The following is a 13,411-nucleotide window of genomic DNA, read 5'->3' on the forward strand; positions in this document are numbered from 1 at the left end:
TTTTTTTTTGTGGTGTAAAAAATGGGGGGGGGGGGGGTCAAAACATCCACCGTAATTTGGGGTCAATCTAAATGAATTTGGAAACAGACTAAATCAAATAACCCCTAAATAAAAATAATAACTATATTAACCTTTGGAATGAACAGATTTGCTCTTCTGCTGGACTGAAATCCAACAATAATAGAATGGTAAACTATGTAAAGTACAAAATATTCCATGAAACAGGTACATTTAAGAGATATTATTAAAGAGTTACATATATTGTCTATCTTTACCTATTACACTAATCTACTGTATACACTAGTTGTATATCAAAAGGCATCTGCCGAAGGAGTACATGTAAATATGTCTAATTTACAGTTTCAAATTTGCAAATTTTGCTTATTAAGATAATGATACTTGTATATTGCAAACCACACACAAATTTGTGTTAACTTCCACAAACACAGTCCACTGGAATTAATGCAGAAATCAAATTATGCAGCTACCATGGAGTCCTAAAGATCAATGTACCAGAAACCAGAAACCTATCTCAGATCACCAGTAACAGCAGGGCCAACCATCATTCCGAATGTAATTTAGAATGTCTTGTAAATTTAAGCTAATTTCCTCCATTTAGAATTCAAAATTTCAAATGAGGTGGCAAACTTGTCATTTTAATTTAGGGAAGTTTAAAGTTGTGGTAAGCAGTTTTAGTTTAAATTAGGAAAAAACATATGATACCACCTACAGAAATTTATATTTCATTTGATGTATTTCATGTCATGAACTACACACCTTTTCAAATATAAGGTATATAATCAGTCGATTCAAACTTGTATGTAAGCATCTCTTATAATGAAATAAGAAAACATTGTATAGATGTGGTGGAAGTTTAGAAATGTGTCTAATAGAAAAATATATTCCTGAATTTAGTCCAACAGGGTTATTTTCCAAAAGAAAAAATGTATTCGTTTAGGAATTCTTCATTATGACTCCATTACAGGCTGGAACAGCAGTAGCAGAACAAAATCAGTTACATAAATTGACTGTTTAGTTGATTAATTGTTTGATTAATTATACAAAAACACAATGTTACTGGTGAACTGAGGTGTCATGTAACAAACTTGACCGAGAGGCAGATGAGATTCAATTTCCGTTTCCAAACTCCATTTCCTCAATCCAAATCCTAACTAGGACCATTTCAGGTTTCAGTGGCCAAGAAAAAGTGATCCTCAACATGCAAATGACATGAGCACACTTGCGTTTTCAGGGAATCATGCATGTCATCTTTTAAAACTGTGTAGTCAGCATTATTATTAAAAGTATGCATTGTGTGATTAGTAAAGAAACTGCAGCATCTGTATCTGAAATATCATATATATATACACACACACACGCACACACACACACACACACACAAATATATATATATGATTCATCTAAAGATATTTTATGTTTGCTTGCTTCTCCTGTTAAAATCTGTATTGTACTTTGTCCTGTAAATATATGTATCATTTTCTATTGTTTCTGAAAAACAAATGAACAAACGAACAAACTCTGTAGTCATAAATAGAGTAAATGCTTTGTCTTTGGATTTGAGCCTATGATACAAGCAGAAGAATATCATATAATCAATAGTGAATACCATTCAGAGCTGTAACGCACGCAGAAAGAGAAGTGTTAGAAAAGTGTGTAATCACAAGCATGCTTACATATCTAACCTCTGGCGAAAAAAAAAGGATTTGGTATTGAACATATGATATGCTTGTCTACTGACTACAAAGATTACAACGGTATTCGTTTCTCTGTTATATTCTTCAAAAAACTGTGTCTCTATACTTTAATTTACAGAGTAGTCTGTAAAAACTCGCAAATCTTATCACAGAACAACAATGACCTCTTTTCACATAAACCATCGCAATATTGATTACGGCATACACAATATTATGCTGATTATGTATAACAACAACTGCTCAAAAGCATATAGCATTAACATCTTTGAAAGGAAAGACGTCATCTCAAGCAAATTCAGCATCTATAGGAAAGAACCGAGAAAAAGAGGAAGAAGAGGAAATAGCATAGGAAGAACAATTTTTTTGTTTGTTTGTTTAGTTTTGTTCACATACACAAATATCCAATAAAATGCATACTGAAAAGGCAGACATTTTCAATAGGGCATTTAAAATATGCGACTTATAAAATTCTAAAGGCAGGTTTGAAAAATATGAAATGAAATTAAAACATATGCAAACATTTTTTTTAATTTATTTATTAATTTTAACAGGGGCACTTTGGACACAATATAACACTGTATATTGTAGTATAAAATAAGCTTCATTTTGGTGATTTCAGGGGTTAAAACACAATAAAACACCCTTACTTATTAGTGGTCCTTCAATGGTACAAGTCAAAGTCTTTTTGTGACATTTCAGATCTATTTTGTAATTATTATTGCTGGTAGTCCTCATGCTTGCCTCATAGAGGGATCTGTCGACAGTTGAAAAACTATGTTTGTGTGTGTGCGTGCGTGTGTGTGTGTGTGTGTGTGTTTTAGGCAGTGAATATTGTTTTGTTTTTGCTGTTTTGTGAAGCATTATTATTACAGAATAAAAATAACAGTATTATTGTGAGCTTTATTAAGCTTGGATTTGTAAAAAGAGGCACTTCATCATTTTTTTTCTTCTACAAAGGAGAGGCATTGTAAAATTCCACATGTACAGTGTTAGGTGTTGTTTTGGTTACAGTACTATCTGTTGTAGATGCTGATGAAGACATGGATTCTCTAGCTTGTTTTAAATTAGTCTGACCATTGTGTAGAGAGAAGATTAAGTCTTTGTTTGTTCGAAGAAGAAAACAACTGCAAGATGAAAGATTTCAATGCAGCAATGTTAAATTGAAGCTGACTGTTTAAATATGGAGATGGGGAAAATGGGCTGACTGAATCTGACTGAAGTATTTCACTGGGGATTTCTCAGAACAGTATTATAGGATGCATGATATATTTTGCATGTTATGAAAAAGCTTAGTCTCTGAGCATACAACACAACCAATCATTCAACTGTTCCAAGTAATATTCACTCTGCCGAGTGAGCAAAACCTCTTCCGCTCCTACGTAGATATTGGTGATGTTTTCCAATGTATTTTCTGTGCCCACAAGCCTATACTCTAGGAATAGATATTCTTTATAAATTAAGATTTTTGTTTTTAAAAAAGTACCCTTGTTAAAAAGCAAGGAGAAAAGAAGGTGGTAGTCCTACAACAAAAAACTTACTGTAATAGCAAAGAGAATGCTGTATCTATACTGTACACTGAAGAAAATTAATATGTATTGTAAAATTACAATTTTAAGCAGAAAACAAAAATAAAAGCTAACTCTACAGTTATGAACTGTAAATATATACTGTAAGTAATGTAAAAAGTCTGTCTGAACTACCCATAGAAGTGATCATCATAGTGCTTTTTACCCACAAGAACGGTGTCCAGTCTAGATGCAATGGATAGTAGACTATGATATTTAAGCATCTGATTTGTGTCTAAACATCTTCGTGCAGATTTTTACACTTTCACAAACTACACAATTTTGCCTAAACAAAGTCTCTGTGAAATAAAACATTATTTTTATTTTTTTGTCGCTGTTCTTTTTCCTTTTTACATATGAACAAACACAGAGTAACAGTAATATCGGATATTAAAGCCTCATAGCACTTCAACACAAGCGAGATGAGACAGCTTTAATATATGAAGCCTGATACTAGGACCGGTGACGCTGTTGCCTCCATGCTTGGTTAAAACGCATGGCCGAATGAATCTATACCAAAATGACAAGAGAAATCGGCGATTTACATGTAGCTGTATGTCCTTCATAACCTTCACTAGACAATTTACCAATACTGTATTGCAAGGTTGCTTTCTCTTAAATATATATCCCTTGTGTAAAATAAACGCTAGAAATTGCAACAGCACCTTCACAAGCAATAGTGCATTTGGTCGCTTGAGTCAAACATGATTAAGGCTATCTGTAAAGACACAGCTGATGGCCAATGTAAGTCCCTCCCTCCCACCCCGCTCTCTGGTAGCGCTCATTAAGTGCTTTAATGCATCGAAATGTTAACGTTTATGCTGGCCTGACCCTTCTTTAGAGACACGTATGTTCTGGTATAACGTTTCTGCGATTTGCGGCAGCTGAAATCCATACGGACGGTTACTGAATGGGAAAAAATTACATTTAGAACCAACAAATGATTCACAACCAATGGATGAGACAGGACTCTTTCGACTATCAACTGTACCATCACCACCGCCACAAACCACCAACAGATCATTTAGCTACTCAACACAACCATCAAAATGGTACGCTAAGCTGAAGTAAAACAAGATCGGGATCTGAAACTCGACTGGAAATGACCAACAAACACGTCTGCAAGTCTAAGGCAACACCTCAGACTGATACAACACAGCCTGTGGCCAAACTTTGCAGCATAATTGAGTTAAAAAGCGATGTTTGGTCTCGAAGCACTGGAGAACGATACAGAATACTCAACAGGCATATTGAAGTCGTTGAATTGACTTTGACAGCACTGGGTTAGGCCAGATCATATCATTCAGGCTTAAAGCAAGAGCCTTAACAGCATCATGTTCCTTGTGTCATTTATTGTAGGGAAAATAGTAATGATTGTTCTTGAGAAAGTTACCAAATGCACTCCTAAGTTTGTAAAATAACGTTGTCACTGTTGCCGTACCTGTACTGCATATTGCAAAGGAAGCCCTACAGTTCAGGCATCACAAATTGTACAGCACACACATAGAGACATACCAGAGGAATATACACACACATGCTCATACAAACACATACATAAATGTGCTTGATCCCTAGACAGCACTAAAAGCTTTGCACAATGACCCTCTCATAGAAACGTACTTGTTCTAAAAGACATTTATCATATATTTAGGCACACACTACAATGCTTTTTTCTCTCTTTTTTTTGTGGTTTTGTGATTTTGATGTTTTTTTGTTTGTTTGTTTTGTTTTGTTTTTTTGTTTTTTTAGTTTGGTATGAATGAGAAGAAAACCGAGCATTTGCTTCAATTAATTAACTGCATTGGGATAGTGTTGGGATGGGGGAAGGGATGGAAGTGGTGTAAGCAATACATCATTAGGATCTGACCAGGGATAAGTTTACAATGGTTTAAATATAAATAAAGAAGAAAAAATGCTTGCATAAACAGCACAAAGTAAATACAATAGCAAGTGATGATAACAAAACCAAGAATTTTTTTTATCATCTAATCAAAAAAAGAACAAAGCTACTCAAACACAAGTGAACTATAGAACCAAATATTTGATTTAAAAAAATGATTATCTCTAAAAACTAGAACATCTCTGGTAACAGTAGTGCACTTATTGGTTTAAGCAGTGCAACATATATGCAAGAAAACAATGCAGTCCTCTTATCAAGCTTTTAAGAAAAGATATTTCATTTATAAACAATGAAAAAAAAGAAAACCATAGAATTTAATTTCTTAAGTAAAACAATTCAATGTTTAAGCACAGGATTTTGAAGTAAATGTGCAAAGTAGCACTGTTTTTCAAACCTACAACTTATGTGACCAAATTTCAAAATGGAAAAAGTTTAAATAAATTGTGATCGATACATTTTGTCATCATTTTAACTACACTCCAAAAGTGTATCTACTCGGATAAGTGAGCAAAATTGCCTGATTGCAGTTGCACGGCAGATGAGTCTTTTTAGATCCATAAAATACGTATATAACAAAACCAAATATGAACACAGAGCTTCTGAGTGACGTAACACCAAAAATATAACCTTCTCAACTCACTTCCGAAGTACACACACAATGTCTAGATATCGGTAAAATTGGGAATGTTTCTTATTGTTTGGAGAGTTTTCTCCCTGTGGTATATTAAAGAAGAATGACCGTGTTTAATTTATTGTGGTTCAGTAGATATTTCATTTTCTGTTGCCTTGCGTCCCTATATCCTTCGCCTGCTCTCTCGCCCCATGTGTATATCCCATCAGGCAAAAAACAAGGACGGCTGTTTGAGCCACTAGGTGGGGCTTTAGGAACAGGAGTAGTGCATTTTAGTCACCCCACCGGCCCAAACAACTGAGTCATAGTAGTCGCCGCTAACAGGAAATACATAATTTTTATGCATTTAGGAGGTTATTTCTGTCCAGTTCACTTTTGATCTAATCTAGCCCATGGCTCCAAATAGCTTAACGTTTCCCATGTTCACTGAGAAATAATAATAATTTGAGAAATATCCACATAATGTTGGATTCTACAGCTGATAACAGTCTCAAAGTGAGCACGTGAGGAGCAGCAATTAACTTGGATTTTGGGCCTGTTTGCATACTAAAATCTGCCATTTTCCTTTTTTCTTTTTGTCCAAAAAAATGGGAGCAAATGAAAAGAACAAATCAGTTGCTCACAACTTTATCACATTTCGTTTTGAAGCGGAAGAGGTCAACTAACAGTCGTCTTCTTAGTGGCAGTGTATGCAAAACGAATTGGAAATTATTAACGGCATTCAGTATTCAAGTTTTTGCTTGAATACTGTCATTGATAAACTCTTTTTTTTTTTTTTTTTGTAAACTTGACCTGAACCATCGGGGGAAAAAAAGTGTGGTGGGAGAAAATGAAAATGTCATAATCATAATAATCATTCATTCATCAAGCCACTCAAAAATTCCCATTTTAGTACAGTTAGTAAAACTGGCTTGTACCTTGACAACATCAACATCATAATCCCTCAAAGCCATAATAATAAATAAAAACCCAGTGTCAAATTGAACAACTCTCCTATTCTTATCGCACATACTGTAAAAAGGCAAACACGTGACCATCATTATTTTAGAATGAATCTAGAGCCAAATCTCTTTTTCTTTCTTTTTCTTTTTTTTGAATCTATACCACAGTAAGCTTGGACGCTTATAGTGTCCAATACGGTCTACATGGGAAAAGATCTACAAGTTAAAAAAATTCACTGCAATATTTATTTTTGTGCACACGCACGCTCACATGCACAAATACACATACGTACAAAATACCTCTACCGTTTATAAGTGTGTATAAGTAGTTTGTGCGTGTGAGTGCATGCATGGGTATGTGTATTTGTGTTTGTGTGTATGTCTGAGTGTGTGTGCGCATGTGAATTATTTTTTTCTTGTGTGTTCTTTCGCAGGCCTTTCGGTAGTGTTCAACACATAAATCAGTATTTAAGGAAAGCATACATTTAGAGGCCAGTAGTATGGATCCAGCCAGTGGATCATTATCCAACTACACAGCCTTAAGGCCACCATCTTTTTTTTATTCTTTAAGAATAGCAAGGACAAAAAAAAAAAGAAAAGAAATTAAACGCTTCTTTTTTTTTCTTCTAGAAAACTTAATGTGCCAGTGTCTATACTCATTACTCTTCATGCCCCAATATAAGAAAAAAAAATCTAGTGCCGTTTTCGTTATCATTTCATTCTTTTTCATGTTTACGCAAGTTTTTTTTATTTGTACTTATCCGTCGGAGACATGCTTGCGCATGTGGTCATTGAAGTGCTCGATTTGGTCAAACTTGACAGGGCACACGGAGCACATGTAGGTGGTCCCCTCCTGGCAGCTCGCTTCCGCAGCAACGCCCACTCCGGTGCTTCCGACTCCACCCCCTGCTCCACCCGCTCCCACCTGCATGGAGAGAGCCACCACTCCCGCTCCCGGCTCGGGAACAGCCATCGGAACCGGGATGGATGCGGGGCCTCCGGCGCTCCCGGCGGCACTGACCCTGGAGACCCTGGTTTCGGTGCTGTGCAGGGCCATATGGCGCTCCAGCAGGGTCTTGTGGGAGAACTTCTTCTTGCAGATGTAGCATTCGTAGGACTTCTCTCCACGGTGCAAGCGCATGTGGACGTTGAGCGAGCTCTTCTGGGTGAAGCGTTTGTTGCAGATGCTGCACTGGTATGCTCGGACGCCTGTATGTGTAACCATGTGTTTGATGAGATAATCCTTCAGCGAGAACGAACGCCAGCAGATACTGCACTGGTGTGGCTTTTCACCTGAAAGAGCACAGAGCACAAACTCATTAGAAAGGAACCATTTTCAATCATATCACTGATCATTTTGATCATGCTATTGTAGATCAAGGCAGCAAAGCTGAGCAGGTTCTTCTTCTGCTTTTTGTGACAGTATGGTGAAAAGTTACCGTATTTTGCAGGCAAATCATTTCAGTAATTATAAGTATGCAATATATGACAGCTACAGACCTTAAATTTGACACATACTGTACATGTTCCTCTTTTTAAGAAAAAAATGCCTCTTGAACTCATGATGTCTATGTTTTGTTTTTTGATAAAACCTTACAAAAACACAAAATTTGACATGTGATACTCTGTGCATATCATTACATAAAATAATTAAAAAGTACAGATTAAAAAATTGTTCCTGTAATTCTTGTTTTTAACTGTAACTTGTTTTTAAAGTTGAACTTTGTATGCAGATTATTAATGTTGCTAAATGTATTTTAATTATGGAATTAATTAGTGCTGTGGTTGCCTAGCAACAGTAATGTCACATTTTGAAATCTGAAAAGGCCAGCACAGCCAACATGCTTAAGCTACATTGAAATTTCATACACATCTCTTTTCTCATCAAGTTTGAACATTTTTCATGGTCATTATTACAATCAGGAATCACATGTGAAGCTTGTGAGGCAGTCATTTCTACTGGTTTTTAAATGAAACTCAAAATTGATTAAATTAGGTATTAAGAATGCATTAGACATAACTCCATAACAGAAAAAGAAATAGAAAACAAGAAAAGTTAATTTTTTTAAATTGGTAGAAAAAAAAGAGAACTATTGTAGAAAAGTAAACATCACAAGGAAGTAAATGTATATTGCTGTAAGATGAAACCTGGCCAGTTATATACATATTTATGTTCTTGGCAGCCACAATCTTCTAGGTCACAGGCAATAACATCTGTTGTTATTGTAAAATATATTTTGTACGATAAAAGCTCCTGTGATTCAATTATGGCAGCATGTTTGAAGACATACCAAGGATCAAAGCCTGATTGTTTTAATAAACATATAAGATCACACAGACTTGGTTCTGGCCTGACGACAGATAATTATTGATGGTAATCTACTTCAGGAGTTCACAGTTTTTTGCTCTTTTGAAGGCAGGCTATTTTACTGTACGCTTTAGAAGTATTAAAGCCATTTTGAATATGTTCTGCTAATAAATCGCAAGATCAGTTCGCAAGATCAGTCTCCAGAAGAGATGACTCCAAAACTCAGCTTCTCACAAGTGGGAATGTCAGTGCCAAAGCCAGGTTGCTTAAGGATATACTGAAAGTTGTTTTAGATAAATCACCTTCCTAAAATGTAGATGATTTTGTGGCATGTCAAAAAAAAGGGATGCAGCAGACTTTTTCATAAAACAAGATCACATCTGCATATATGCAATGACAAAGCTGGAACTAGCATGCATTTGGCAAATAGCTTGAGAACATTCTGTGTAAAGCTTAGAGACTTTGCCAAAGACAAAGCTCTCGTTTCTTTGAGTCTTAGCTTTGTGTTAAAACCCATTAACTGAAGAATCATATCAATAATTTTGAGGAAATGAAATGGGCTGCTTATAATATAATACCTAATCCACAGAGGACAGCCAACAAGGAAAATTCACAATAATTGTTACCAATTATTCGCCTTGAATCAAAAGTGTTTCAGACTAGCTTATGGATATAATCGGATACACTAGCTAACCATACAGAGATAAAGGCCAAGGAAACTCACCTGTGTGCACAAACATGTGTTTCACGTAGTTTTGTTTGGCAGTAAAGGTCTTACAACAAAGAGTGCATGCGTAGGGCCTCTTCTCCCCATGCTGTCCCACTGCAGCACCACCTTGCTGCTGACTTCCACCTGGTAGCACCGTCAGTCCGCTGGGGAATGGAGGCATGCTGGGAGAGGGCACTGCCACAAATTGGGGCTGCTGACTCCCAATGGACTGGGGCAGACTGAAGAGGAAAGGCTTGTTGTCGCTGGCTGACTGGGTTGCAAAGAGTGTAGGCAAGTAAGTGTTGCCTGCAGTTCCCATTACCTGGGTGTTGCTGGTCAGGGTGAGGGGCATACGCAGATTGCTGGTAAGTGGCTCACCTGACCGCAGGTATGGCCCACCAGGCATGGACTGTGGTGCTGTTAGGTTGGCTTGTGGTGGCTGATGGATTCCAAGCTCACCACTCTCTTGAGAAGGACCGTTTCTATTCCCGTCTTCAACCGACTCTTGAGTCTGCTCGGGAGATGAATCGTTGACCTCGATCTGCACAGGGGTTCCACGCTCACCTTGCTGGCCTTTATTTGGACAATTGTCTCGAGCGAACCCAGACAAGAAAGGCTGCTCGACAGAATCCGTTTCCGTGCCAATGGAAGAGCTGACGCCGGAGTCAAAGCTCTCGCCTTTGGGCTCACTTTCGACGCACTCCAGCTGTTCGCTCTCCTCACGGCAGTCATCAAGCCCGTAGCAGTGGTACTCGTCCCCTTGCTCCTGCTTGATGTGAATATCACCTGTGTGGAGCCTCACGGGACGAGGCTGTTTACGGCAGTGTGTAGTCTCCGACGTGGCCAGAAAGCGCTCCATCTGCTGCGAACGCTCATGGATGCGTGTGATCCAGGCAGGGTCTTGCCCTCCCTCCTTCTGCTGTAGTGGAAGGGGTGAGTCGTAGTTGGCTGTCACCGTGGCACTGGCATAGTGGGAGCGATTTCCACGGGTACCGTTTTGCAGGCTCAACCCAGAACAGCTGGAATAAAGTGAGGAATAAACACGGTCAAGGCTCTGGTGAGATGTTTGCATGTAGCCTGATTCGGCATCACTACTGGGACCGGACGTGCCAGACTCAGGAGTTCCCCGTGGTGTCTCCTGCCCCGAGTCGCCTGGGACGACGGAAAAGCTGCCAGATCCAGCAATGCCAACATTTTGTGAAACAATGCGGGTGCACTCGTCGATAACGGTCTTGATCTGAAGTATGCTGGCAGCTGTGAGGATCTGCAGGGCCTCGGACTGGGAGACCCGCAGCACACCGCTGTACATGAAGTCAATCAGTTTCTGGACGGACTGTACAGAAACCACAGAGGGGATCTCGATGTCACTGTAGCCCAGGAGCAGCTTGTCCTGAAAGAAGGGGCTGCCTGCAGCCAGCACACAACGGTGAGCTCGCAGCATGCTACCATGGATCCGAACAGTCACGTCACAGAAGTGCCCGCGGTTTCGCTGCTCATTGAGGGTCTCAAGTACAGAATTGCTAAAGTTGTGGAGATTAATGTGGTGAATGCGTTCGGTCATCCCCTTGCACCTGATGTCACCTGTGTGGCAGAAAAACACAAACAGAAAAAGTCATGCACATGATTTTTGCATTTCTCAAGCACTTTAGTATAATGTTGACCATAAATAAAAGTATTTTAACAACTACTGTTAGCTACACTTACAACACATTCTCACTCCCAACTCGTCACATATTGAAGCTTGGTCGGTTACCCTTTGGGCATCACTTTTTAACACACAGGGAACCCCTTTGGTATTGTTTTTCGAAGTGCACAGTACTCCGTTGCTTTAAATAAGAGACCTTTGGCGTCAATATGCCGACGCGAAGGGCATGAGATTGTAATGATACGATTACATATTGTGTAATAATTTTGCCACTATTACATATGTTGGGGTGTGGTTTTAAATTTAAACAGTCACAACAATTTTATTTACATTTACATTTAGTCATTTAGCAGATGCTTTTATCCAAAGCAACTTACAAATGAAGACAATAAAAGCAGTCAAAACTAACAAAAGAGCAACAATATATAAGTGCAAATTACAAGTCTCAGTTAGCCTACCGCAGTACACGTAGCAAGGTGTGTGTATATATATATATAATACACACACACACACACACACACACACAAAGAAAAACAAGTAGATAGAATAGAAAAAATAGAAAGCTAGTGTTTGTTTGTTTTTTTAAATAAAAAAAGAAGATAAATATAGATAAAGTAGAACTAAAATAGAATAGAAAGTGCTAGAGTTAGAGGGTCAAATAAAGGTGGAACAGATGTGTTTTTAGTCGTTTCTTGAAGATGGTTAAGGACGATGCTCGGATTGATTTGGGCAGGTCATTCCACCAGGAGGGAACATTTAATGAAAAAGTCTGTGAAAGGGATTTTGTGCCTCTTTGAGATGGCACAATAATAAGCCGTTCACTTGCAGAACGCAAGCTTCTAGAAGGCACATAATAAGTAATGAATTTAGATAAATGGGTGCAGAGCCAGTGGTGGTTTTGTAGGCAAACATTAATGCCTTGAATTTAATGCGAGTAGCTACTGGTAGCCGGTGCAAATTTATGAACAGAGGTGTGACATGCATTCTTTCGGCTCATTAAAGATTAATCTTGCAGCGGCATTTTGGATTAATTGTAGAGGTTTGATAGAAGTGGCTGGAAGACCTGCCAAGAGAGCATTGCAATAGTCCAGCCTGGATAGAACAAGAGCATTTATTCACATTATATTTAAGTGACGTGACGTGACGTGACATGTGGCCAAGTATGGTTACCCATACTAGGAATTAATGCTCTGCATTTAACCCATCCTTAGTGCACACACACAGTTAACACTATTATAACACTATAACAAACATTACACTATTAATACATTTTTCAGCATGTAACCCAACACTTGCCCCTAAACTTAACCATCTGTCAATGTAAAACACAGGATATAAAAGGCAGATACAACTACAGTCACACTTTATGCAAAAAGTATTAATATTCCAAGTCTTCCGGGGCAAAACGATTGATTTGTGTGAGGAACAGATGCAATAACCATCTCCATCCAGCTCAGATCCTCTGCACAAATTAAAAAATGTGATGCTAGAGCTTTGCAGATGATGCTTTTCCAGCAAATCAACTTGTCCAGCTACTCCAGCTAACCAATTGGTGCTAACATCACTTTTGTGGACGTATTGGAACGACAGCTGGGTCACTGTATTTTCAAAATGGATTATTTTTTGTACAAATTCAAACATTAAAACCTTTAACTACAACAACGTTTCTTTTAGGTATGCACCTGAGAGATCTTTCCTAGTCTTGTTGTGAAGAAAAATATTAATCTTTTATTAAATGTGTCTCTTTTATACTGATAAAGGCTGTTCAAGGATCGACTTTGACCTTCAACCGTATCTTCTCAGATTAGTTCTAACTGGACATAGCCATTCCCCTGTTAGAGGAATGCTGACAGAAGTTTTAGCCACATACACAGAGAAAATACTAAAGGCTAACACCTGTGCAAATAGAACATATGGGAAACAGAGAATATACAATATGGAAAATACAAAATAAAGAAAAATATATACATTTCCATCACAACCACACCCCACCTAGT

At 37.9% G+C, this 13,411-nt stretch overlaps 1 protein-coding gene and 1 long non-coding RNA gene across 2 annotated transcripts in view; one reads left to right on the plus strand and one right to left on the minus strand.

Annotated features, from left to right (window-relative positions):
• LOC107560332 (uncharacterized) overlaps positions 1 to 2,553 on the plus strand; it is an 11,454-nt gene extending 8,901 nt beyond the window's left edge. Inside the window, exon 3 of the long non-coding RNA XR_001605715.1 lies at positions 185 to 2,553. This is a non-coding gene — a long non-coding RNA (uncharacterized lncRNA). The remainder of the gene's footprint in view (positions 1 to 184) is intronic.
• A 1,067-nt stretch (positions 2,554 to 3,620) lies between these two features.
• zbtb20 (zinc finger and BTB domain containing 20) overlaps positions 3,621 to 13,411 on the minus strand; it is an 87,077-nt gene continuing 77,286 nt past the window's right edge. The window contains exons 3-4 of the mRNA XM_016244475.1: positions 9,785 to 11,350; positions 3,621 to 8,045 (exon numbers count right to left, since the gene is read on the minus strand). Coding sequence (XP_016099961.1) covers positions 7,510 to 8,045; positions 9,785 to 11,330 — 2,082 coding nt within the window. The 5' untranslated portion in view covers positions 11,331 to 11,350 and the 3' untranslated portion in view covers positions 3,621 to 7,509. The remainder of the gene's footprint in view (positions 8,046 to 9,784; positions 11,351 to 13,411) is intronic.

This window comes from Sinocyclocheilus grahami, unplaced genomic scaffold (genome assembly GCF_001515645.1).
Source record: "Sinocyclocheilus grahami isolate Dianchi unplaced genomic scaffold, SAMN03320097.WGS_v1.1 scaffold720.1, whole genome shotgun sequence".
NCBI classification, from domain to species: domain Eukaryota; kingdom Metazoa; phylum Chordata; class Actinopteri; order Cypriniformes; family Cyprinidae; genus Sinocyclocheilus; species Sinocyclocheilus grahami.